Raw genomic sequence first — 26,997 nt, forward strand, 5'->3', positions numbered from 1 at the left:
CTTCCTACCCCCTACCCCCACTGCCCAGCCGCCCTCCTCCGACCCAGACCTAAGGGTGCCCTGGACGCAGGTGCGCCCCCGCCCGTCCTCCTCAGCAAGCACTGACCATGCTGCCCTCCCTGAGGCAAGTCCAGGCAGCGGCGTCCACTCTGCTCCCTGGGCGCCAGCCTGGGAACAGCCTGTAGAGGGCGTTACCATCCGTCACTTCCCGTTTTCACCGCCTGCCCCCTCCAAAGCTCCACTGACATGCATTCCCAGAGCGGTTCCTGCTAGCTGCAGAGCTGGGCTGTCCAGAGGGGCATGTCCGTGCCAGTCCCAGGGCACTGGCCACACGCAGAGCCAGCCCGGCCCAGAAGCCCCGGGCAGGGGCAGTGGCCTTCCTGAGATCAGCCCAAGCCCACCGTGATGACACAGGCCTGATCTGTGGCCGCACACTGCCGCGGCCCCTGAGGGTGCACACCCGTCTCAGCTGGCCCCGGACGGCCCTCAGGGGTCCCTCCCACAGCCCCCGACTCAGTCTGCATCCGGAAGTCGGGGACGCCCCCACCTGCCTTCAGCCAGCCAAGCATTGCCCCATTAGAGGGTCTGGTGGGCCAGGATTCTGGGCTCTGCTCCTCTCTGCCGGCTACCCAGGGCTGCCCCTCTCGTCCAGTGCCAGAGAGGTCGTGAACCCTTTCCCGCGCACACGCTGTTGGAGTGCGTTTCGGACAGCCACGAGCTCTCACATTCCAAACTCCTTTCTCCCGACGCTGTCTCTGGGCCAGTGAGCTCAGGAGTGATTATGCCTCCACCTGGGCACGGGGGCTTCAGGCACAGACTCTGCCTTTCCCATTTGCAGACAAGCTCGAGAATAACGTCCACCGCATGTGGGAGGGCCTAGTGCTCCGTCACCCTGAATAACAATGACCGTGACACTGGAAGCCCCGAGCCCGTCCTCTCTGGGGCCACGTGCGTCCTGTCTGATCTGCACAGAGCCTGTGTCCTCCTCAGAGCGGGTCCACCCAGCTCTGCAGAGGAGCTCTGAAGCCAGAGAGGAGCACCCCCCGCCCCTCAGATGAGTGTGTGCCGTTTGGACTCGGGCTGTGGAGACTGGCTGGTCCCTTCCATCACAGTTGTGATGTCAGGCCGTAGGAGTTCGGTAGCCTCACTGGAGTGGCCCGTGTGAGCAGCATGTCACAGGAGCATGGACTGCAGGCACAGCTTGATCCAGAAGCTTGAAGACGTGTGTCCGGGGCCTGCTGCCTCTGCGTTAGCTGGTGCTGGGGTGGCTCGAGGCTCATGCTAACAGGCCACTGCGGTGGTCAGAGCTCAGGGGCCCTGGCCCTGCGTGGCCTTTCTGCATGCCCAGGAAGCTGCTGGCCTTGTTGTCTCTGCCTGCTGCACCGTCACTTGGGTGTCTAGACAGGGCAGACCCCAGCACAGTCTCTGCCGTGCAGTCTGGGTGACTCATAATAGTGGTGACCTGAGACTTCATGGATACACTCAGTTAACAAAGAAGCATTTATTTCTCTTTCGCAGTAACCCAATTACTGTTCCTAGACCCCATTTTTGTGTTTTGTTTTGGGGTCACACCCAGCAATGCTCAATGCTCACTCCTGGCTCTGCACTCAGAATCCTGGCGAGGTTCGGGGGACTCTATGGGGTGCCGGGATTGAACCTGGGTTGGCAGAGTGCTAGGCAAGCGCCCTGCCCACCGTGCTCTCTCTCTGCCCCCCAGGCCCCAGTTCTTATATGGTTGACAGGAAAATTGACCTCAGTCTGGTTCGACTGGTTGTGGTACCTCCCAGCCCCCTGGCTTTGGGGTCACCAGGACCTCAGAGCCCCTTCTGACAGGTCCATGGGTGTCACCGGGCCACATGAACCTGGGGTGCCCCCAGGGCTCCGGGCACAGCTGGGGAGGCGCGAGTCCTGACTGCCTTGGGGTCTCCTCTGCAGGGAGGGGCGCTGGTCCCTGGGAATCCCATCAAGATGGTCTGAGTAGAAATCATGTTTCTGACCTGGTGAGGAATGAGGCGCCCCAGAGCGTCACAAGGGAGCACGCCCAGCGGCCCAGCATTGCCTGGGGACCGGGAGCTGAGGCATAACGTGTGCTGAGAATCAGGCTCAGAAACGCTTCATGTTAGTACCTGAGTCTGCATGTCAGGGCCGAGGGGCAGAGACTCTGGGCTCCCGCGTGAGGCCGCAGGTACAGGTGGAGCTCCCTCGAGAGCAGCTGAGCCTGGTCCTGCGCCTGGCAGTGCGGCAGCGTGTGTGCAGGGAGGACAGAGCCACTCAGACGGCATCACTGACACCCTTGGGTCCGAAGGAAGAGGTGCAGAGGAGCCAGCCTCCATGCCGCCTGCTCTGGCCCGTGGCACGAGCAGAAGGCAGCTGAGCGCCAGCAAGACGCCCCCTGCCCACGGAGGACAGACCCGCACTCACTGAACAGACGCCACAGACAGCTGGGTGCATGTTGCCGTCCCCCTCGCACCCCCCCCCCCCCCCCCGCTGTACCCTTCCTGTGTTCCGCGTCTCTCAAGCCTCTCCACGGGGCCTCTGGCCTCTTACCCCTGCCTCGGCCTGGGCCCGGCCACCTAAGACTTGGGACAGTCCCCTGAGGCCAGCCCATACCTGCCCAGGACGCTGCAGTGACTGCCTGGGTTGGAGTTTGGGGTTTGGGGGGGGGGTCGCTGCTCTTTCTGCGTCAGCAGTTGGAGGTACTGTCAGGACCAGGGGACTGGAGCCCCCCGCAGGCCACCACTGCCCCTGCGCCAGCTCCTACTCGGCCCTCGGTGTGCCCTCACCTCCTCCGCCTCCACCGGGGTCGGGGTCGGCCCGGCCCCCCACCCCACAGCCCCACACATGCCACAGGGCCAGCCCAGGAAGAACGTTGGCTTTGTCCGGCATGGGCAGGAAGTTGGCACGCTCCAGGCTGCGCTGTGGGGGGCAACGGGGGGCCCAGTGGGACGGGGGATGGGAGAGCATGTGCGTATGTTCAGGGTGGGTGTGTGGGTGTGTGTGTGAGTGTGAGGTGTATATTTGTGTATGAGGTGTGTATGTGTAAGGTGTGAGGTGTGTATGTGGAGTATGAGGTGTGTATATGTGTGTGAGGTGTGAGTGTGACTGAGGTGCGTATGTGTGTGGGTCTGAGGTGTGTGTATGTGAGGTGTGAGTGTGAGAGTGTGTGAGGTGTGTGTGAATCTGAGGAGTGTGGGAGTGTGAGCTGTGTCTGTGCGTGCTTGTACTGTGCAAGAGTAGGGGTATCTGCGTGTGTGCATGAGTGTGAGGTGTATGTGTATATGAAAGTAAGCACATATGTGACTGTGTGTCTATGGCATGTGTGTGAGAACGTATACGTGTCCATATGTGTATGTGAGAGGGTGTGTATTGTGCGTATGTGAGTGTGCACATGTGCATATATGAGTGTGTGCACGTGTGAGCACATCAGTGAAGAGTGTCTGCCCAGGGGTCTGCCCTGACCCTGCGATGCAGGGACTGGCCCTGCACCCAGGGCTTGGGGCCAGGAAGGTGTGAGGATGGGGCGGGGGCCGTGCTTGGTCTATATCTGGGGACATGTGGTCACTACAAGGTGGGTCCTGCTGTCCCATCCAGCCCAGTGGCTCGAGTTCATGTCCAGACTTGTGAGCAGTGGCCAGTGGGCGCTGAGCACCACAGGCTGAGAGCTTGCAGGGGCGATGCGTCTTCACCCAGCGGCACATGGGCGGGTAGGCGGGCTGGACCCACACTCGGGACCCTCCAAACATGGTGGGGCGCAGCATGTGGCCCTGAGTTCGTCCCGTCTGCCATTGGGCTCACTTGCTCCCATTCGCTGCGTTCTCATTTCTCCCCTCGCACCCAGCACAGCAGACCCGGACCCCGTGGCCCCTGTTCGGGAAGGGAGGGGACGCCTGGCCTCGGGTCCTGGCCACCCAGGTGGAAGCTGAGCCAGGACCTTTCCTGCAGGAACGAACCTCTCCGAGCGGAGTGTGGAGACAGTTCCTCTGGGCCCCGAGGCGGTGGAGAAGGAAGTTATTATCTGAGGAGTATTCAACGGGTTTTGGCTAAATCTGAAAAAAAAAATTGATCAAGACTAATTTTCCATTTGATATTGACATTTAATATTTCTCATTCATGCTAAGGAAAATCCCATTAAAGAATCTAATTTACTTTGCATTAGTCTCACCTTTACAAGGATCAGAATCAAATCTCTGCAGACCGTAATGACAAGGCTCGCAGAATACACAGACGAAGCTTGCTTTTGGGGACACGAGCCAAAGACCACACACTGCACAGCTGCTCGGTGTGTCTGCGTGTGGGCAGAGGGAGCCAGCGGCCTGGACACCGGCCCCGCCCAGAGCCGCCCGGCCACCTTCCCGCCCTGCGTGCGACTGGATGCAGATGTATGCAAACGAGGCCCAGCCTGTGGTCCCAGCCAGCCCAAGACTTGCTGGCACATCTTTCTCCAGCTCTCCTGAATACTAAGCGTGCGTCCTCGTCTGGAAAATTGAATCAGAAATGCCTGCTCCGAGGAGGCGCTGAGGGCAAGTAAGACTGTTTTGAACTGCAGTGAAAGAGAAGATTCCAGGAGCTGCATCCCATCAAGGGCTCTCTGCGCCCTCTTCAGAGCACACCTGCTCGGATGGCTGGCCCACTGCTGCGTGTGCGTGTGCGTGTGTGTGTGTGCGTGCACCTGTACCCGTGTGTGCGTATGTGCGCATGTGTGCATGTTTGTGTGTGCATGTGTGCGCGTGTGTATGTTCATGTGTGCTTGTGCATGTGTATGTGTGTGCATGTTTGTGGGGTGTGTGCACACGTATGTGCATGTGAGTGTGCACGTGTGAGTATGTGTGCACATGTGTGAGTATGTGTGTGGATGTGTGTGCATGCATGTGTGTACATGTGCATGTGTGTGTCATGTGTGCCCGCTTGCTTAACCTTGCAGGCTGCAGAGTTAAACCCATGCTCTGAAGGACAAAGCTCTGACCGGTTCTGTTGCCCTAGAGCTGGGCATCTCTGGGAGAGCGTCCCCCACGCTGCTCACACACCCTTAAACTCCACCTCCCAGGGGCGCCTGTTCTCCCAGGTGTGCTGGGCCACGGTGGCAGCGAGATGAGTGGCCTCGAGCCACAGACACCGAGAGTCCCGTGAACACGAGCAGAGGAACAAAGAGAAGCGCCACCTCCCTCCGGCAGCCCAGACTGGGCCCTCCCTCTGTGCCCACACCCGGGGCTGGGCCCTCCCTCTGTGCCCGCGGCCTCCTGCTCTGGTCTCGGCTCTTTTGTCCAAGCAGCTCAGTAACACGATCCAATGTGTGAACTTGATAATCAGGGAGCACGGGTACACGAGTCTAAGTTCCGAGTCCAGGAGAAGGACAGACAGTGGCGCGGGGGAGCATCAGCCAGGAGGAAAACTGAACAACCAGAGTGGAGGGGGATAGAGAGAGAGAGAGAGAGAGAGAGAGAGAGAGTGACAGAGAGATGAAGAGGAAGACACACAGAGACAGAAAGAGGGGGAGAGATAAAGAGAGAGACATAGAGGGAGAGAGAGGACAACGGGAGGAAAAAAACAGACCGAGGGAAGAAGGAGAGAAACAGAGACACAGAGACAGGGAGAGAGAGAGGGAGGGAGGAGACGGGTAGAGAGAGGGACAGAGAGACAGAGAGACACAGAGAGAGGGAGAGAGACAGAGGGGGAGAGAGAGAGAGAGACAAACAGACAAAGAGAGGGAAGGGGAGGAGTCAGATGCCCGGCAGGTGTGTAGGAGCGGAGCAGCTGTGGGGCCATGGGAACGGGCGGGCAGTGCCTGGGAGACCCGCCCGGCTCAGGGCCAGCAGCCACACCTCAGAGGGACACGTCCTGCATCCCCACCTGACCCTGGAGGCCATGCCCGGCTCCGAGTCCCCTCCCCCACTCAAGCGCCCCGGCCTTGGCTGCGGCCCCGCCCTCCGAGGGGCCACTTGGTCCCGGTCCAGGCCCCATTCCCAGGCAGGGGCAGTGCTGGCCGCGGCTGGCCACCGGCTCAGCTCCGCAGGATGAGGAGGTGCTGGGGTCAGAGTCGGGGTCCGCGACACACCACCTTGCCCCCAGCAGGGCAGGCTGGTGCAATCACCTCTCTGGATCTGCCACAGGAAGAACGTTTCCTTGATGATTTTGGTAGAAAACGTGAGGACGTGGTCAAATGGGACAGCGAAGGGGCAAAGGGGCACGTGTCCAGGCTGGGGGCTGTTGTGCCGCTGACTAACCCGGCAGTTCTGTCCTCACCACCCCTGTCACACACCCCAGCGAGCACCGCAGAGCTCACAGCTTCCCCGAGACGTGGACAGCGGACGCGGGCGCCTAAGGCCAGGACAACGGGACAGCAAGACACAGACGCCAGAGGTCAGGACAGGAAGACGGGCGCCTGAGGCCGGGACAGGGAGACGCAGGTGTATGGGACCAGGACAGCGAGACGCGGGCGCTGAAGCCAGGACAGCAAGATGTGGGCGCTATGAGGCCAGGATTGCACAGTGGCTCCAGCAGCCTCGCCAGCACCGTGCCTGGAGCCGGGGCTACTCTGGGGCCCGCAACCACACCCTCCTCTCCAGCAGAGGCAGATGGATCGCTGAGCCGTGGCAACAACCTCGACCCCGGGATGGCTGGGAGCAGGAGCCGGAATGCTTCCACGCACAACTCAAATCGGCAGCTCCTCGACACCCCAAAGAGGGGCTCACAGAGGAAATCAGAAGAAACTTGAAGGGAGTGAAAAGTAAAGGGCGATCGATCAAACTGTACCCAAATGTATGGGCTCGAACAAAAGCAGAGCTCAGAGGGAAATTTATGGCACATATAAAAATTAACTCAAAATGATTCATAGACTCATTTCCAATCCTGGAACTAGAAAGCTTCCAAGAGAAATCACAGAGGAAAGAAACCCTTTGTAGCCCTGGATTGGGCAGAGATTTATGACATCAAAAGCAAGATTCAACAGAGAGAGAAATGGCCCATTGGCTGCCGCGGAAGTTAAGAGCATGCAACAGAGTTAAGAGAGCGAAAAGGCAAACCCGGGCCTGACGGAATTTGTCCGCACAGTGTGTACCTGGCAAGCATTTGCATCCAGAAATAATAGCAAAGCTAAAAAACAAAACCATTGGTTTGTAGGGTGATGAGGAAATGATTTTTGACACAAAAGTCTAGACTCATGGAGGGTAAATCAATCCGTGAAACATCGCTGGACATCACGAGCCATTAGACAGGTGAGGACCACAGATGCCAGGCTGGCCGGACAGTCAAAGGCCATCTGGCATCTGGAGCAGAAGGACCCGCTGCCAAGAGGAGCAGGAAGTGGATTTCCACGGCAGGTGGTGAGGGACAGAGACCCCCAGGGTGGAGAAGGCCCGGCCACAGCCCAGCCCACCCAGGCTTGGAAGAGATGGCGTCCCCTCATGCACAGGCCTCCTCAGAGTGCTCCCGGCACCTCAACTCCTAAGGCCCCGACTGAAAGCAGCTGGCTTCCCGGCAGGCATGGGCGTCCATCCACCTACCGAGAGCCGTGAGCAGTGACCAGAGCGAGCGGCTGCACCTCACAGCTGTGGCGTTGGTGAGGAAAGCAGCCAGTGTCCACCCGGTGAGGAGGAGGCAGGGGGCTCAGCGGTGGGAGGGATGGACAGGGGACCACGGCCTGGGGGTTCGTCCCAATCACAAGAGCCAAGGTGAAGAGCAGCTCATGTCCACCGTGACGCCTCAGGCCCGAGCCAGGAGTGAGCCAGGACGAAGCCTACCTGGCCTGGACAGGGAGTCCCAGTCACGCATGATGGCGTGACCACGTCCACACATACAGGCCCGAGAAATAAGTCTGCGGGAAAAGACACACGTCACTTCCAGAAAATGCACACCGGGCGTGGAAATCACCACGTGGCGGAGGGCAGAGACTTCCAAAGGACCGTTCTCAGGAATGATGGAATGTTCCAGAACATTGCAAAAGCTCATCGAAAGGGTCCTTGAGAACGGCCACGTGGCTGGTGCCTGCAGCCACCTAAACAAAGCTGACGCAGATCTCAGGAAGTGGCCAGAGCCAGGCTCCCGTGGGAAAGCACAAGAAGAATTAGGTGCTGCGTCCAGTGCTCAGAGAGCAAATTCGAGCATTAATCCCGGCGTTAATTGGATTGAAATTTTATTAAAGCTATGCAGCAAAGCCCGCCATGTCATTCTTAATGAAGTGTCTCAAATATGGCTTAAATACACACTTAATGTACATCTAATGAGAGTCTTTGGCCAACTAATTATTAAGCATGTATAATGGGCTCTAACCATTGTGTTTGAGATGCCGGGACCCTCACACAGATCCATCCTTATCAAAATACTTTTAAGATAATGGACTTCACCACCAAGACTGCCTTTGTGAATAAAAATCATTATGCTCACCCACAATAATAGTACTTATATTTCTATCCGTTATTAAAAACCTATCCAATTAACCTAGAAGTCATTACCATTGGCGTTCTTTATGGATCTGCGGCTCGATGGCCTACAGTGTGCGGAGCAGATTTAGATAAAATAGGGCACGCGTGGAACTCCTTCATCGCGGGGAGAGCGGGGGTGGGGGTGCTGAATTCTGTGTTTGGGGCAGGTGAAAGGACCAAGGGTCACCCTAAATCAGATGGGGGAGGAACAGCGGGTTTCGGAGGCACCAGCTCGGCCCGGCACAGGGAGCTGAATTATCCTCCCCTGCACCCAGCCTGGACCCGAGCTTAGATCCTGCAGGCAGCAGAGATTAGCGCCCAGGACTGCCCAGCAAGCGCCACCCTGCCCATCCCGATGCCCCCTCAGGACTCCCCGCCTCTGCACCCGGCCCACAGCACCTCCCCCGGCTTTAATTCCTCCCTCCAGGCCCCCGCTGGCCTCCACCTGGCCCGGCCTGCTTCCCCTGCCCTTCTGTGGGTCCTTGCGGGTCCTTGCGGGTCCTTGTGGGTCCTTGTGGGTCCTTGCGGCTCTGTGAGTCTGCACCCCTCAGCCCCGTGGCTACTCCCCTCCTGCCTGCGACTCCCCCTGGAGCACCCAGTCCCCGCGGCAGCTTGGGCCAGGTGGCACCGGGCCGAGCGGAGCCTTGTTTCAGCTCCCGGACCCTGGGAAACTCTCGGCTGAGGCAGCCTGTGCCTCCCCCACCGGCCAAGCTGCATGGGGGTCAGATGCCCCCCCCCCGCCCTCCACTGCGCAGGGTGAGAGCGGATGAACCCGTCGGACCTCCCCCAGCAGAGTTAGGTCTGGACAGAGAATTCGTGTGGGGAAGGAAGAATCTTCTCAAACCCCTGACCCGCACCCCAACCCAGCACCCGCCCCCCACCCCTGCACCCCCACCCCCACCCCCACCCCGTACCTGAGCCCCTACCCCTGCATTCACACCCCCACACTCCTGCACCACACCCCGACCCTACACTTGCACCTCCACGCCCCTGCACCCGCACCCCACCTCTGCACTGGCAACCGCACAACCCTGCACCCCACACCCCTGCACCCACACCCCCACCTCTGCACCCGCAACGCCTCCCCCTGCACCCACACTCCCACACCCTTACAACTACACCCCCACCCCTGTACCTGAACCCCTACCCCTGCACCCACACCCCCACACCCACAACTACACCCCCACACCCCCACCCCTGCACCTGCACCTGCAACTCCACACCCCTGCACCCACACCACCACCGCTGTACCTGAACGCCTACCCCTGCACACACACCCTCACTCCTGCACCCCACCGCAACCCTGTACTTGCACCCCCACATCCCTGTACCCACACTCCCATCTCTGCACCCACAGCCCCACACCCCTACAACTACACCCCACCCCTGCACCTGCACCGCACACCTCTGCACCTATAACCCTGCACCTGCACCCCCACACTCTGTACCCTTACACCCCTGTACCCGCACCCCCATACTCCTGCACCTGCACCCCACACCCTGCACTCGCATCCCCACCCCGCCCCCGCCCACACAGGCGCTCCATGTGACTGGGACGGGCCCCTGGGGAGAGCTGGGACGTGCGGGCAGAGCGCGGCCCCCAAAGGCCAGCGGGCCCTGGCGCGTGAGAGCTGCCACCCCCCCGCCCGTCGGGAGCCCTTTGATGTGCATTAATCTCACAGGTCCTCTCGCGCCAATTAACCGACTCCCTTCATCTCGCGCAGGCACGCGAGGGCTGCTCCCGGCTGTGCAGGGTTCGGTCGCCTTTGTCGATTGGACACGCAGGCTGTCGGTGGCAGCCGCGCTCCCAGAACACGGCTTGGGAGTCCTCTGGGAGGACACCGTCCACAGGCACAGGTGCCCACGGAGCCCCTGGGATGACGTGAACGTGAAAGGAAGCTTCTGGAACAGTTTCTCGGCAGGGCAGGCCCCGACCCTGTGACCCAGGCGCCCGTGCCCGGTGGGAGTTACTGTTGCAGGGCGGGTGGCAGGGGTTGTGTGTGGGGGCTGGCGGGAGAGCCGCACTCCCATCCCCACAGCTCCGGCACTGAGAGGCCCGTGTGGCGCCTGCAGGCCTGAGGAGTGTCCAGCAGAGAGGACAGCTGGCGGGCAGGGTTGGCGCCAGGGAGGAGGGGAGCATCAGGGAGTCAGTGTCTCACAGGGGCCACACAGAGGGGTGCTCGGACCTGTGCGATGTCAAAGCCAGACAGTGCTAGCCGGGGCCGCCCTGGGGGTAGGCCTGGCCCTTGAGACACAGGGCACCTCCCCACCCCACACCCCGCCTTGAGGGTCTGAACACGAATGGCGCAGAAATCTGCACAGGGCCTGGCAGGAGAAACCCTGCCACACACACACTCACATACACACTCAAATACGCACTCACACACACATGCACTCACATACACACATGCACACATGCATTCACACACACCCCCACACAAAACTCACACACGCACATGCACTCACATATACACACACTCACATACACACACTCACACACACCCACACACACACATATGCACTCACATCACACACTCTCACACATACACTCACACATACACACACTCACATACACACATACACACTCATAGACACACACTCACCCACATACTATACACACACTCACACTCATACACTCACACATATACTACACACACTCACACTCACATACACTCACACACATACTACACACTCATACACTACACACATTCATAATCACAGACACACTCACTCACATATTATACACACCACCCACACTCACACATGCTACACATACTACACACTCACATACTCACACACACTCATATACTCACACATACTCACACTCACACTATACACACTCAGTCACACATTCTCACATGTACACACTCACACACACCCACTCTACCCTGCAGCCAGTGTCCAGATGGCTGACAGCTCCGGTCTGGGGCAGGGAGCTGGATTTTTAGCACCTCACAGAAGTGTCTGCTGGGCCCGGAGCGACAGCACAGCAGGGAGGGTTTGCCTTGCGTGTGGCCAACCTGGGTTCGATCCCCGGCGTCCCATATGGACCCCTGAATACTGCCGGTGTGACCCCAAGACCACGGGGGAAAAGTGCCTCCTCCCCTCCTGCTGGGTGCCCTCGTCCGCAGCCCCTGAAACAAGGCCAGAGGCACAGACCCCGAGGCCCAGTCTGCGCTGCCCACTCTCGCCTGTGGGCCCCCACTCTGCCTCAGGGCCGCCGTCTCCTGGCCCTTCCTTCACCCGTCTGCAACTTGTCCAGGCCCTGGGCTCACACCCAGGGCAGGGAGGGGACAGTTTCCCGGCTTCCCTCCGAGTCTCTGCTCTGCACACCCCACCCCGATGGGCCTCAAGTCTCACCCGGGGGTCACAGCCACAGCTGGGGACAGGCTGTGGGACAGCACCCGCACCCAGGCTGGCCCAGGGGCCGCGGGCCTGCATGGCCTCCCGAGGAGCGGCTCTGAGCCCACCAGCCGCCTCTGGGGTCGTCCCCGTCGACCCGGGTTAGGAATCCATGACGTGGCTGCCGCTTCTCTCTGAAACGTGATGCTGAAGATCTGCCATGATCCGCGGCGAGTCTCCGGGTGGGGACAGAGGAGTCTTGTCCCAGCAGTGGTGAGGCCCCAGTTGCGGGAGGTGAACGAGGTGTCGGGGCCCCAGTCGTGGGAGATAAGCAGTTGTCGGGGAACCCACACCTCCCGGCATGCACCAGCAGTGAGTGAGAACTCAAGTCTCCCCCTGCCCCAGAGGGGCCGCGGGCAGTGACTCTGCCCAGTTTCTGCAGGGTGCTACGCGCTCACCCGGGGAAGCACCAGCACCAGCGTTTGCACAGGAAATGCTGCCCAGCTCTTCGGGAACGTTCCAGAATGTCCAGTCTGGTTCCCAGAATCCTGGTCAGCAGAGAAGACTGTGGCAGCCCCACCAGTGCCTGGGCAGTGCAGGGGCAGGGCCTGTCCTGTTAGGCAGCACAACCGGGCTCTGAGCGGGTGGTCATTTGCATCCCCCAGGCTCTCACTGCTGTGATGGGGGGCCCAGCTATGGGGCCTGGGGGTTGAAGGTTCCCTGGGCTTTGCCGGCCCCCTCTAGGGTGCTCTGGCACAAGCGTCGCTGACCTGCTCTCGGGAGAGCAGAGGGGGTAGAGGCTTGTGACGTCCAAGGCTGGGGCTCAGAGCTGACCGCTTCTGCGCTGTGTGACCTCGGGCTGGTCACAGAGCCTCTCTGTGCCCCAGACTCAGCAGAGCCGTGTGCCTTGCAGTGCAGTGAGGATCCTGCGGGAGGCAGGGTGTGGGGGAGCCACGAGCAAAGACCCCGTGGCCAGCCAGGGAGTCCACACGTGGCCGCAGCGGGCTGACGGCTGTGCGTGTCTTCTAGGAGGCGGAGCTGCTGAACACGGCCGTGCTCACGGGCAGGACGGTGGCCGTGCCGGTGCGCGTGGTGGCCGTGGAGGAGGACGGGGCCGTGGCTGAGGTGCGGGGCTCGCTGGAGTGCTGGTCCTCGGACGAAGACGTCGTCAAGGCAAGTGCCTGGCTGTGGCCCGGCTGGACCGTGCAGCTGGGAGGGCCCACACCTTGCTCCTGCTGGGACAGAGCCCGGGGGTCCCGGGGGGAGCTGGGGGATCCCCTGGCCAGTAGCACGTGGGTCACTCTGCGTCGGTCTGAGCCAGAGGCTGGCTACACCGTGGGAGGTCGTTTGCAGGGAAACCCTTCCCTCCCCAGGGTCTCCCGCCCAGCAGAGTGAGTCCCACCCAGGTCACTCACTCACACAGTAAAGCCTGGAGGTGTCCTAGCCCCAACTCAGCGCTCAGACTCCCGGCAGGAGGGACCCCGGATCCTGCAGCCCGTCCCCCCCACCATGCCAGGGTCGCAGAAGGAGCTAGGTCCCCTGCCAGTAGCATTCACCCCTGGGCTTGCAGGCCCCCCAGGCTCAACTGCATGGCCACCCGGGCCCCCCTCAGGCTGGCTCAGGAGTGAGTGTGCAGTGCCGTGGCTTCAGCCCACCATGGGTCTACACGGTCTCCCCGACACCAACTCTCCAGCCGCCGGGTTGCGGGCTTAGTGACAGAGCAGGTCCCCTGGCCTGGAGAGCCGCCGTGACTTTGTCTTGGCCAGACTGACAGCTTCGCTTCCTACAGGGATAGGCACGTGTGTGTGAGCATGACAGACGGGTGCACTGCACACACACAAATGGTTAAGTGCGGCGCTAGAATATATATATATACACATACATATATATATGAAGAGTACGCAGTAAGTTTTAAATATAGCAATCCTGTTAGAATAGTAAGAAACAAACGTGGAGACTATACCCACCGTGGGGCCCCTGACTGCTGAGTCACGTACTCTGCCTCGCGGTTTCCTTACGCTGCTTGCTGCCCTGCATCGGGCGTTCATGAATGCGCGGGGGGGGGGGGGGGGGGCCTTCGGGCTGCCCGGGGGGCTCTCCAATGCCCAGTGTTGTATGAGCAGCATCGTGATGACACTAGAAACTAAGAACCAGGCCCCGGGACCACCCTGAGGCTTCCCAGCCTAAGCCCTCCGCAGGGATCCCTTTATGAGCTCAGCCCCACCTGCCTGGCCCACCCCATCTGGCCCATCCCGCCTGGTCCATCCCGCCTGGCGGCTTCTCCCAAACCGATTCTTGGTTCCTTCCCTTCATGGGGCCCTGCTGCCCCACTGCCCCTCCCTGCTGCCCCCCGCAGCCCCCTTCCTGCGTCCCCTCTTGCCCCCAGTTTGATTCCTTCCTGCCCCTCCTTCACCCGTCTCCAGTTCCCGGCAGCCTCCTGGACCGCGTTCTCCCCTTCCCTCCACTCATCGGCCGTGAGGGCCACCTCTGCTGGCTGCGGCCTGGGGCTTACTGGCCTGACTGTCCACTCCCGCATGAGATGGGGTGCTGTGGAGGTGGGGTAAGGGTAGGAGGAGCCCCAGGTCTGGGCTGGCCCCAGGCTTCGGACAGTGCTGAGGGGAGGGTGGCCACGCTCTCAGGCCGGGCCTGCTGCCATGCTGAGTCCTGCGGAGATGAAACCCCCCCACTGGGAAGCCTCCCCGCCCCTCGGATTCTGGTCTGGGCACACGGCGGGGACGCCTGCCCCGCCAAGCCTTCCACAGGCACTCGCGCTGGACACGTGGGTCGTGGCTGACTGGGCACGGCAAGGACCTGCAATGGCCGAAGCGCCCATGCCCAAGCAGCGGGGGTCGGGGGGGAGGGGCATGTGGTCAGTGCTCTGACCCCTGCCCGCCCCTCCTTTTCCCGGCTGGGCTCATCCCAGCCTGGGGCGCCCCCTGGTGGCGGCAGCCGGATGCCGGCCCCTCTCTGGCACTACCCTGGTGGACCCGGCGGGCGGGCGCGCTTTTAGTGCGGCTCAGCCAGCTGCCATCTGTGCCTCCACAGCAGGGAGCTCACAGCGGGAAGAGGAGGCAGGGTGTCCTCGAAGCACCCGAACCAGCAGCAGCACTCAGGGAAAAGCGGCTTCACCGAGTCTCCCTCCGGTGGCCACCCGCGCCAGGCTCACAGCACTGGCACGGGGTCTCGATTAGAATGGCGGAGGGGATCCGCAGCCTCGCCCCTCCCCCCCAGCACAGCGACCTTTGACCTGAGTGGCGTGGGCGGGAGAGAGGAACAGGAAGGAGGCTTAGCTTGGACCTCCATGTCAGAGGCAGCCGCTTGCCTGGGTGAGGGAAAGAAGGATTCCTTGGGGCCCGGGACACTGCAGCAGGTAGAGAGTTTGCCTTGCACGCGGCAGACCTGGGTGCAGTTCTGATGTCTCATGTGGTCCCTGAGCACCACCAAGAATGACCCCTAAGCACAAAGCCAGGAGTAACCCCTGAGCACCATCCCCCAAATGAAGGAAGGCCACGACATAGGGCTAAGGCATTGTTCTTGCGCATGGTCAAGCCAGTTTTGATCCCTGGCATCCACACGGCCCCCTGAGCACAGAGCCAGGAGTGATCCCTGAGCACTGCGGGGATTGCCGTAAAATAGAGTAGCAGGCCGTGAAGGGATGCAGACATGAGCAGTGCTGTGTGGAGCCCGCAGGGGGGAGGCCCACCCCGGCTGCGGGGGTGACCGGGGAACCCCTCGGGGCGAGAGGACATCCAGGCAGCCCTGTGGGGAGTTCCTTCCCCCCAGTCCTTGGGGTGGCTGCCCCGGGTGCGGGGCCAAGGTGCCTGCAGGATGCAGTGACTGCCCAGGGGGCGTGTGTCTCCCCCACCCTGTGGCACCCCTCGGCATCTTGCTCCCTGTGTGCCCCTCGCCCACAGGCTCCCGGGCTGGCGCTGTGAGACGACAGACACCCCAAGTCCTGCCAGCACCCACGTGTGCCCAGGCTGCAGGGCGCTGCCGCCCCTAGGGGGAGCCGCGGTCCCCTGGGTACCAGCATGGTTGGGCGGGCATGGCGGGCGAGGAAGGGGTCCCAGCAGGGTCACGCAGCCCCCCACGACCCTGCTGCCCCACTTCCCGAGGGGGTCTCAGCCAAGGGAGCCCCGTCAAGTCTCCCGCACCGCAAGCTCAGTCATGCCACTCGAGACGGAGGCTCTGTCCCCAAGGCCCAGCGCCTGTCCTGCAGGCAGAGGCCAGGGTGGGGGCAACACCCTGGATGCCCAGAGAAGCCTCTAGGAGAGTGGCTGCATGCAACTCGGCCCACCTGTGGGGCGTGAGTGAAAAGGGACAGGGTGAGGATGCAGGGCACCCACACACACATGCACATCCACCCTGCAGGCCTAGGCACCAGGCAGAGGCCGCGGGGCCGGGACAAACTGAGCACGCGCCACGGCTCCGGGAACTCGCGGTGCCAGGACCGGCGTTTCCCGTAAACCCGGCTCCGTTGGAAGCCGCGGCCCCTCGCCCATCTCGGCGTGGCTCTGCTGCCCGCACTGGTGCTCCACACCGGCTGAGCCCATCGCGACTCAGGACCGCCGCCCGCCCCCGCCTGCCATCCTTCACTTATTCGCAGTCTGCTCGGGGCTGGACCCCGGAGAGCAGCCCCCGCCCGCCTCCCCTCACCCCTGACCCGCTTAAATGAGAACGGGGTTTGGAGGCTCATGACTATTCATGGGGAGGTCAGACCACCACGGACTCAATCAAGGGCTGGCTGCGGGCCAGCTGTGTTCGGCGCCCTCACGCCCAGCCGGGCCACACAGGGCTCTGGCTCTGTTTGGAAAGACCCGGCCTGCCACGGCAAACCGCACGCTCCCAAGAGCCTCGGGCATTGGTGGTTTCTCAGGCCATCGGCTGGACTCCCGGCCAAGGCCGGCAGTGTCCGGGGCGGTGTCTGTGAGGCCGTGGGCCCAGCAGCTGTGTGTGGGGACGACTGTGCCCATGGGCGTTCCCAGGGAAGTCACGGAGCGGAGAGAGAGGCCAGGGCAACCTCTAGCCCAGACCTCCTGACTCAGAAACCAGGTGAGGTTTAAAGACAAAACCCAGGGCTGGAGCGATAGCACAGCGGGTAAGGCGTTTGCCTTGCACGCGGCTGACCTGGGTTCGATTCCCAGCAACCCATATGGTCCCCTGAGCACCACCGGGGTAATTCCTGAGTGTAGAGCCAGGAGTAACCCCTGTGCATCGGCCAGGTGTGACCCATAAAGCCAATAAATAAAATAAAGACAAAACCCAGCTGTGGGGACGGGAGGTGCTCGGAGCTCAGAACACAGGCCCAGCTGCAGCCCCCACTCCCCGGGCAGAGCTGCAGACCCCCGGCTATGTGGCTGAGCGGAGTCCCTCAGGAGTGACCCCTGGTGCCCCCCGAGCTCTCGGCGAGGGTCGTGGGGCCAGCCAGGCATGGAATGCTGGAGGGAGCAAGATAAATGAATTAATTGTTACGGAATAAATTAAATAAAGGGAAAGTCTAGAATCAGCAAAGAGACAGAACTGCGATGCCGAGGGCTGGCGGGCAAGAGGCGGGGGCGCTCGTCCTCGAACGTGCTGAACACGCGCGATGGTTCTCAGCAGTTGAGCAGCCGGAGTGGGTTGCTCCTGGAGTGGACGAGTCCGGCAGGGCAGGTGCGAGGGTACTGCTGACCAAGGCCCAGGGGAGGCACCTCGGGGATTGTTCTGGCAGGGCCTGTCACAGTAGGGCCCACGCAGAAAGCTGCGACTTCCCCCCAGCTGATACTATAACCTCTCTCTCCGGGTAACATCTCCCAGAGTGCCCGCGAAGCCCCCCTCCCCCCACCCCACCCCGCGCCTCCTGAAGGCTCTGAGTCTGCCGTCTTGGAGACGGGTGGGTGCCGTCTCGCTCAGCTTTTGCTGGAAGCGAGGCTTGTTTGGGAGCTGCTGAGGAGACTCGAGGGAAACCGGCGGCACCAGCCGTTTCTTCTGGCTGGAGGATCTGACCTCGTGCCCCCACGCCTTCAGCTTCCACCTTGGGCTCACAGTCGGTCGGCCCTGCACGCTCCGCCAGGTCCTGGTGGCTGGTGTGGGCTGAGCTCATGGGAAGGGGGGCTCAGCCCAGGATGCTGGGATGGGCGCAAGAGAAGGAGCAGCGGGAAACCCCCCCGCAGGGTGCGGCCCCCAAAGCTGGCGTTGGCCTGGCTGTCACTGGGAGGTGGACATCCAGGCCCAGTGGCTCTGTCTGCTCCCTGAATTGGCCCTGGGCGCATTCACACTTAGCCTCACTGCCTGAGCTGCTACACACACACACACACACACACACACACACACACACACACGCTCACCACGCGCATGCTCACTACACGTGTGCAGAGAGAACATGTGCACACACGTGTCCATGCATGCACACGCATCATCTTTGTGTGCACTCATTGCACACATATGTGCCCGGCACAGACATGGGTGCCCCATGCTGATGTCCAATACCCACGTGCACAACTGCACTCACACACACACATGCACACTCTTCCACATGCATGCGCACATGCGCTCACATGTGTCTGGACATATGCACACTCGCTCCTCTTTGGAGCCAGGGCTAACAGGAAGCAGGAACCGGAGGCTCCAGCACCTTCCTTGCTGCTTCCCCAAGGGCCGGCTCTGTGCACGCCCCCTGCAGGCCAAACGTGTCACAGCAACGGGAGCCGTCAGTCTAGCCTGGGGCTGGGGGCTCCTGTGTGGGGAGCAGGTGGGGCTGGCCACCCACAGACACACTGAGCATCTGGGAGCATCTCTACGCTGGTGTGCAGCTCGGGCCGGGCTCAGGGCAGCAGGTGGGTCGGAGGCGAGAAGCTTCCTTTGAGCCTCTCAGAGTTTCTCTTCTGACCGGCCCCGGGTGTCCAACGGCCTCAGCCGTTCGCAACCACGTCACCCTGCGCCCGGCCGGCGGCTGCTCTATGCCCAGGAGGGTGGGGCTGGGTCCCACCCCGCTCCCCACTGGGGTTTCCGTCACCACTGAGTGCCAGGCCCCCACGGTCGCTCCACCACAGGCGAGGGGAAGCGGAGCGGCCACCCAGGGAGGCCGGGGGAGGGGGCTCGGGAGGGGTCCAGGAGTGGTCCCAGGTCAAAAGAAGGAGGGAAGCTGCGTTTGTGCTGGGGTGGAAGGGCCCATGCGACTGACCGCAGCCTCACCCACGAGATCAGAAACAAAACCTGCCTGCAACCCGCAACCTGTGACCTGTGACCTGCGACCTGTGACCTGTGACCTGTGTTCGGAGCCGGAGCAGATGTGGGCACTCTGCAGGAGACAGGGAGCCCGGCCTTAGCCACTCTCCCGCCACCGATCCACAGGCCGAGTTCTTGCTCACGGCCCGCTGGTACCTCATGTTCTCAAGGCGGCTGCCACGGCGCCAGCCACAGGCAGAAGAACCAAGGAGGCAGGGGTGGGACTGTGACACGGAGAGCCCAGGGGGCCTCTCAGGGACCCGGCGGCTCTCCTGGCCACCCAGGAAGTGGCCCCGGGCCCCAGAGTCTGGGGAGGGGCCCAGCAGGTCCCAGTGGCGAGCTTGCCGGCCCCAGTGGGCCCCAGCTGAGCCCCCTCATGGCTGCGCCTGCCTCGCCCACAGGTGTGTGCGCAGGTGACAGACGCAGCCCTGCTCCTCCGCTCCGACAAACAGCTCCTGGCAGGCATCTCCCAAAGAAAAGCATCATTTCCCCTTACTCAGTGACACGGTGTTTTTTTTTTCCTGAAGAGTGTTCTTTAAATGGCTTGTCAGACACAGGCGACAGTGGAGGGTGGGTTGGCTCAGACCTGCTCTGGTGACGACGGTAATCGCTCTGCGTGACGCCCCCGGCGGGGGGTGGTCCAAACGAGGCTGAGCTGAAAGTTCAGTGTTTGTCCTCCAGCCTAAAAGTTTGGGAATACTAAGGAAATATTTGCTTTCAATTTTGTTTTTTCATCCCAAGTTTCTAAGAGCAAAGCTTGTGCGTGTTGTCTGCAGCTTTTAATTATCGGGCTGAGTCGGGGCACTAACGGGTCCCAGCCACATGCAGGAAATGGAGCAGGTGGGTCGATGCCGAGGCCTGCGTCTGGCCACTGGCATGGCCGTGATTTTTTTTTCCTGGAACCTTCTGGAATTCGCGGGTCTTGGGGACAAGCTGGACATGGAGGCTGGGCCTCGGGATGGCGCTCAAGCCCCACGGTCAGCTGGTGAGCTGCCCCCAGACGGGTTGGGGGACCATGACCATGACCAGAACTTGTCCCTTGGGGGTTGTGGGCTCTGAGAGGCAGACGGCCGGGGGAGGGGGGGTGTGCACCTGGCCCCTGAGGCTGAGTGTCTGCCTGGCTGCACCAGGCACAGCCTCTGGGCACGCCCTCGACCTGGCCAGCCCTGCCGCCCTCCCCCCCCCCCCGTGGGAAGGGGAGGGGCCACGTGGGCCAGGGAGGGGAGAGATACTGACCAGCAGTGGCAGGGATTAGGATTATGCTGTGAAATGTCAGAGAAGCACCATCTGCTCCCACAGAGACCCAGACTCAGAGAAAAGGCACGAGCAAGCAGAAGCTACCCCGAGGGCACCGGGGCCGGGCAGGGGGGACAGGGGGGTCAGTGGGTCCCCCGATGGTGGTGGGACCAGGCAGGGTGGTCAGTGGGCTCTGACATACAAATGAGCAGATGCACGGCCAAGTTTCATGCAAGTTCCAGTGTCCAGAGGGGCTGAGGTGGCGCTTTGGTGGCAGCCAGACACCTGGGGAACAGACATCTGTGGGCAGCTGGTTTGCTGGGGAACAGGTGTCTGTGGGCAGCTGGACACTGCAGAATAGGAGTCCATGGGCTTTTGTCCAGGGCACTATGTGTGCAGAGGCCAAATTGTGTACAAAACTCCTTGCTCCAGGAGAGCTCGCGGCTCTGGGAGAGTCTGGGGTCCATCTGTGCTATGGACACTGGCCTCTGACCACCCTCTGATCTCCCTGCTCACCATGGCCCTGGGCGGCGAGTCTGGGCTGTGGTGTCCAGAGGGAAGGAGTGGGCAGGGCTGGGCAGGGCTGGCGGAGATTCGGAGTATGAGGTCTGCAGCCAGAGTGTCGGCGCTGGGGGCGGGGCGGGGGTGGCGCTGCCGTCCGCTGCTGTCCCCTACCATCCCCTCAGCCCCCGGGTTCGCCTTGTCCCTCCCTCCTGCCTGCACGGCCCCTGAAGTGGCCCAGGTCACCGCAGACGGGCGCCCAGGCTTCCTTCTCGCATCCCCTCGCACTGACAGACCCTCACGCCCGCCCAGGCCTCGCTGCCCTCGCCTGCCGCTGAGGAAGAAACTGCTCGCGTGCTCCTGGGCAGCCGGGCAGGGCTGTCCCGGCCAGGTCACGGGGCCCTGGAGAAACCAAGCGGGAGTTGGCGTTAGTCGGGAGTGCCTGTCCTGCCGCGCGCCAACTGCTGCACGCCTCCCCCCCCCCCCCCCCCCCGTGAAGACCCCACCTCCTGCAGCCCTCAGCCATGCAGGCAGCCTCCGCATGGGGCAGGGCTGGGGAAGTGACCGCTCCTGAGGGCCGCGTCCCCGCAGGTGTCCGAGCGCTGCGACTCCGTGTTCGCCAACGGGAAGGAGCTGCGGGGCCGCGTCGGGGCCACGGCGTTCTTCCGCCACCAGGAGCTGAGCCGGGCTCTGGCGCTGACCGTCTGGGCGCCGCGGCTGCCCTTGCATATTGACGTCTCCGACCCTGAGCTCAACCAGATCAAGGGCTGGCGCGTGCCCGTCGCGGCCAGCAGGAGGTGGGTGCGGCCTCAAGACCCCGCCCCCTCCCGGGTCCCCCAGCCCTGGCCCCACACCCCTAGGGTCAAGGCCAGAGACCCGTCCAGCTGGACAGTGTGGCCCTGCGGCCCCCGCAGCCCCCACCTTTGCCTCCGAGATTCAGTGCCTCCCCAAGCCTCCATCCAGGGGACCATCCCCACCGTGCTGTGGTGCGACTGTTGGACTCTTCATGCCAGAGAGGACATGGGCCAGGACAGCAGCCCCATGGACAGCGGCCCAGTCCCCACCTGCTGGACTGGGCCTGCGGAGCCTGGAGGCTTCTTCTAGGGCTGCCCTGTGAGGTGTAGCCACACACACCAGGGCCCTGGGCCCTCGCCTGTGGCCCCAGGCTGAGACCAGAGTCCAGCTCCTCCTCTCGGAGGAGGTGAGAGGGCCGAGGAGGCCGTGTCTGCACCCGGGAGGACGCCTGGGCTGGGGGACAGGAAGGGGTCTCGGGTGACAGGAAGTTCCCCGGGGCTACAGGCAAGGGCCCAAGGGCTGATCTAAGGCAGAACCGGGGGCCAGAGTCCCGGTGGCCACTTCTGCACATGCCGGCCCTCGCCGGGCTCCAGGCTCGCCGATGGCAGGAGTGCTGAGGGGGGGGCCAGCCCTGGGCTCTGCTCACCACGCTGACCCCTACTGACCCACAGGCCAGGCCCAGAGGACGAGGAGGAGGAGGAGGAGCAGCGCAGGGCCCGCGGCTGCGCCCTGCAGTTCCAGCGGGCCACTGTGCGGGTCCTTGCCCAGTTCGTGGCCGAGGCGGCCGAGCCCGGGGCACCGCCCGCGCACTTGCTGGGCCCTGACTGGCAGGTGGACATCACGGAGCTGGTGAGGGACTCGATGCAGGTGGACGAGCCGCGGGTGGCCGCACTGCAGCAGGGCCACGTCCTGGTGGGCCAAGAGCTAGGCATGGCCACGCTGCAGGTAGGACCCCAATGGGCCGGGCTGCCTGTCATCCTCGGAGGGCGGGGGGCGCGATGCCCAGCGCCAGCCCCTCCCGGCCCTGCCCAGCCTCTGCCCACATGGGCACCTCGAGCCCAGCCCTGCCCAGCCCTACCCGGACCCTGCCCACACGGGCACCTCAAGCCCAGCACCTGCCCTGCCCGGCCCCTGCCTGCGGGCCCTGTGCAGGGACACTCGTGCCAGCAGACATGGGACCACGTGAGCGTGGACAGCCCCTGCCCCATCATGCAGCACACCCCTGCCTGCCACCACCACAGGACACACATAACTGTCACCCTACACATGGTTCATCATGTGACTCATACACGCTCACACTGTCACAAAAACATGTATGCCCTGCTACGTGGCACATACATGCATCCACTGTCATGAGACATTCATGCCTCGACTGTCATGTGACCCATGATACATGTATATTCCTGCTATCCCATGACACATATATGTTCCTATTATTCTGACACGTGTAAGTTCCAGCTGCCCCTTGATACACGTGTGTTCCAGCTATCCCGTGACACATGTTTACCGCTGTCCTTTGACATATGTATGTTCCTGTTAATCCCATGATACATGTACGTTCCAGCTGTTCCATGATCCACACGTGTTGCAACTGTCCCATAACACACGAGTGCTCCTACTAATATGTGACGGCTCCCTGTCCCATGATGCACTGTGTATCTCCATGACCTGTAGTATCTTGAAGGAATAGCCAGGAGCGTGGACGTTCCCCTGTCAGCCTTCCCCTCCCCCCCCCGCCCTGCCCCTGCGGGTGTGTCCGGGCCTCACAGTCCTGCTCTGCCCCAGATCCTGTCCCCGCTGTCGGACGCCATCCTGGCCGAGAAGACCATCACGGTGCTGGAGGAGAAGGTGGCCATCACCGACCTCGGGGTGCAGCTGGTGGCAGGGCTCTCCCTGTCCCTGCAGCCCAGCCCGGGAAGCAGCAAGGCTGTCTTTGCCACGGCCACAGCCCAGGAGCTGCTGCAGAGGCCCAAGCAGGTACGGGCGGCCCGGACGGGGAGAGCCAGGCGCAGTACAGGGGCCACACAGGGGGCCACTTGGGAGGGTTACTTGGCAGGTGAGTCACACAGGTGATGTCACACAGGGGGGTCACACAGGTGAGTCACATGGTGAGGTCACACAGGTAAGGTCACACGGGTGAGGTCACAGAAGGAGCCACACAGAGGGTCACACAGGTGAGTCACACAGATGAGTCACACAGGTGAGGTCACACAGGTGGGTCACACAGGTGAGGTCACACAGGAGGGTCACACAGGAGGATCACACAGGTGAGGTCACACAAGTGAGGTCACAGGAGGGTCACACAGGTGAGATCATACAGGTGAGGATACAGGAGGGTCACACAGGTAAGATCACACAGCAGGGTCACACAGGGAATCACACAGGTGAGGTCACACAGGAGAGTCACACGGGGGATCACACAGGTGGGTGACTGCAAGGGGTGTCCCTTCCCTCCTTCCAAGCCTGCCTAATCCCCAGGCTAAAATAGCCCATTTTTTAAAAAATTTTGTGCTCCACCCAGCAGTGCTCAGAGTTTACTCCTGGCTCTGTGCTCAGGGATCATTCCTGGTGGGGCTCAAGGGCCCTGACGGGTGCCAGGCCTGAACCCCGCTAGCCACATGTGGGCAGATGCCTTCACACCATCTTGGCCCTGCCATGACTCCTTTCAACTGAGGTGGGGATGCCTGTGGTGGTGTCCTGAGCTGTGCCACTCCGGAGCGTGTGAGTCTCTCGTGAGCCCGGCTCTCAGGTCTACAGCCCGTCCCCTCACACATCTCTGCGGGTCTCGGTCCCGCCCGGCCCTTCCCGGCCCGGCCCACCCGCTGCCGCCCACCCACGGCCCCTCCTTCTCCCGTAGGAAGCCGTCCTCAGCTGCTGGGTCCAGTTCAGTGACGGGGCTGTCACGCCCTTGGACATTTACGACGGGAAGGACTTCTCCCTGCTGGCCACGTCCTTAGACGAGAAGGTGGTGTCCGTCCGGCAGGACCCCAAGTCCAGGTGGCCCACGGTGGCCGCCGAGATGGAAGGGCAGGGCGGCCTGGTGAAGGTGGAGCTGGCCATTAGCGAGCAGTGCCAGAAGTCCAAGCGCAGGAGCGTGCTGGCCGCGGGGACGGCCGACCTCAAGGTCAAGTTCGGCCCGAACGATGTCCGCCCCAACACCAGCGAGGGCAGGTACACGGGGGCAGCGGCCCCCCTGGAGACCGGAGCCGGTGACCGCCGGCCCCGCTGGCCCCTGCAGGAATGGGGCGGCCGAGGGGGTGCAGCGGCCAGTAGTTCATCCGTGGGCCTCCCGCAGGGCCGAGGCCTGGCCACACAGAGGCCTGCCTTCCCACGGCAGGACGAGGAGGGGCCTCACACTGTCCCGTTCGGCCTCACCAGCCTCCCCGGCCCGAGGGGCCACCCTGGAAGTGGCGGAGCCCCAGCGGAGGACGAACTGGCCCAGGCTGCCCAGGGGCTGAGCGACCTGGAGGTGGGCATGTACGCGCTGCTGGGCGTCTTCTGCCTGGCCATCCTGCTCTTCCTGGCCAACTGCGCCGCCTTCGCGCTCCGGTACCGGCGCAAGAGGGGCCCCTTCGAGGAGGCGGAGGGTGTGAGCCACGCGCACGACTGGGTGGGCCTGAGCCAGCGGGCTGAGCTGCTGGAGAACCCCGCCGGCTTCGCCTCCTGCCCCGAGGAGCAGACCACGGCCCTGGACAGGGGCCTGGACTTCGAGGAGAGCAAGTACCTGCTGGCCAGCGGCTCCCCGACGAGCCCCAACGGGCAGCTGTGCAGGGCCGTGGGCGCCCCGGCCCCCGGCGGGAGGGAGCGGAAGGCCGAGCCCCCTGCCTCGCCCACGTCCAAGCGAAAACGAGTGACATTCACCACCTTCATCCCCGCCTCGCCCGACGCCGGGGGCCCCGCCACGCTGACCCACGGGGAGGGCACTGGCCGCTGGGGCTGCCAGGGTGTGGACGTGGGGGCCCGTGAGGGCCAGCTCTGCAGCTGGGAGCGCCCGCACGAAGGCGTGTGAGCCACATCCACCTGGGGCTGATGTTCGTGGGTGCAGCCGGCCCCCCGGGGGTTGATGTCCACTGTAGGGCGGGACTGGAGGCCTCAGAGGGACGGCACTGAGATTCCCGTGTCTGAGCCCACAGGGCTCATGGGTCCCCTCAGTGGCCACTTGGGGCGCCCCGGTGCTGAGTGGTGCAGGTGGGGCTGGCCCAGCTTCCCATGTCCGGGCAGTGTGCACTGGCCTTTTCCCCCACGGACCTAGGAGGCATGGACAAGGCCAGCCCCTGTCCAGGTAAATGCCAGGCCAGGACCAGGCTCTCTCGCCCGCTCGGGCTGTGCAGGCTGCGCCCCCCTGCCCGCCAGGCACGACACTCATGGCCATCATCCGGGAGGCCACCATGTGGCCCCACCACAGGGATGTAGTGGACAGAGACCCCCACCACGGCCCGCGGGTAGGCCCAGCAGAGGCCGGAGCTCAGGGAGCGTCTCCCTCCCCTGCAGGCAGGGTCCCCTCGGCCCGGGGGAAAGGGTCAGGACAGCCTCCTGCTGGCTCCGCGGGCCCTCTCTGCACGAACTAAAGCCCTGGACAGTCCGAGCTCAGCTTCCCCTGGCAGAGGCGGTGACTGTGAGGCCAGACGCAGCCCCTCCCCTACCTTCACTGGCCGGTTGAACTGGCCGTGAGGCCAGCCTGTCCGGCCAAGGGCTGCCCTTCTCATCTGCACGGAACACAGGCAGTAGCAAGGGAAGATGTGGGGCACACGGGTGTAGACAGGGACACGTGTGTATATGGTGACATGGTCACAGTGACATGCGTGTGTAGACAGGGACGTGTGTATATGGTGACGTGGTCACAGAGACATGCGTGTGTAGATGGGGCACATGTGTATATGGTGACATGTGGTCACAGTGACATGTGTAGACAGGGACATGTGTGTATACGGTGACATGGTCACAGTGACATGCATGTGTAGACAGGGACACGTGTGTATATGGTGACATGTGGTCACAGTGATGTGTGTGTAGACGGGGCATGTGTGTATATGGTGACATGTGGTCACAGTAATGTGTGTGTAGACAGGGCATGTGTGTATATGATGACATGTGGTCACAGTGACATGTGTGTAGACAGGGACACGTGTGTGTATATGGTGACATGGTCACAGTGACATGCGTGTGTAGACAGGGGCGCGTGTGTATATGGTGACGTGGCCACAGTGACATGCGTGTATAGATGGGGCACATGGGTATAGGGATGCATGTGGAGACAGTGGTTCATATTTATAGACAGGAGCACGTGTGCAGAGATTGTGATAAGTGTGTTGAGCAGCCACACGTATATAGGCAGTGACACGTATGTATAGGTAGTGATAAACATGTATGAGTGGTGGTGTATGTAGATGGTGAATGTATGTAGAGGTAGAAACAAATGTGTATGAATAGTGATGTGTGTAGAGGGCCACACATGTACAATTACATGTGTGTCTAGACAGGGACATATATGTATAGATCA

The 26,997-nt window shown here is 62.3% G+C and overlaps 1 protein-coding gene across 1 annotated transcript in view; it reads left to right on the forward strand.

Moving 5' to 3' along the window:
• LOC130024689 (transmembrane protein 132D-like) overlaps window positions 1-25,506 on the forward strand; it is a 124,482-nt gene extending 98,976 nt beyond the window's left edge. Inside the window, exons 7-11 of the mRNA XM_056115384.1 lie at window positions 12,789-12,932; window positions 21,294-21,499; window positions 22,169-22,442; window positions 23,283-23,474; window positions 24,355-25,506. Of these exons, the coding sequence (XP_055971359.1) occupies window positions 12,789-12,932; window positions 21,294-21,499; window positions 22,169-22,442; window positions 23,283-23,474; window positions 24,355-25,506 (1,968 nt within the window). The remainder of the gene's footprint in view (window positions 1-12,788; window positions 12,933-21,293; window positions 21,500-22,168; window positions 22,443-23,282; window positions 23,475-24,354) is intronic.
• The last annotated feature ends 1,491 nt before the right edge of the window (window positions 25,507-26,997 follow it).

Source organism: Sorex fumeus, unplaced genomic scaffold (assembly GCF_029834395.1).
Source record: "Sorex fumeus unplaced genomic scaffold, SorFum_2.1 ptg000029l, whole genome shotgun sequence".
Taxonomy (NCBI): Eukaryota; Metazoa; Chordata; class Mammalia; order Eulipotyphla; family Soricidae; genus Sorex; species Sorex fumeus.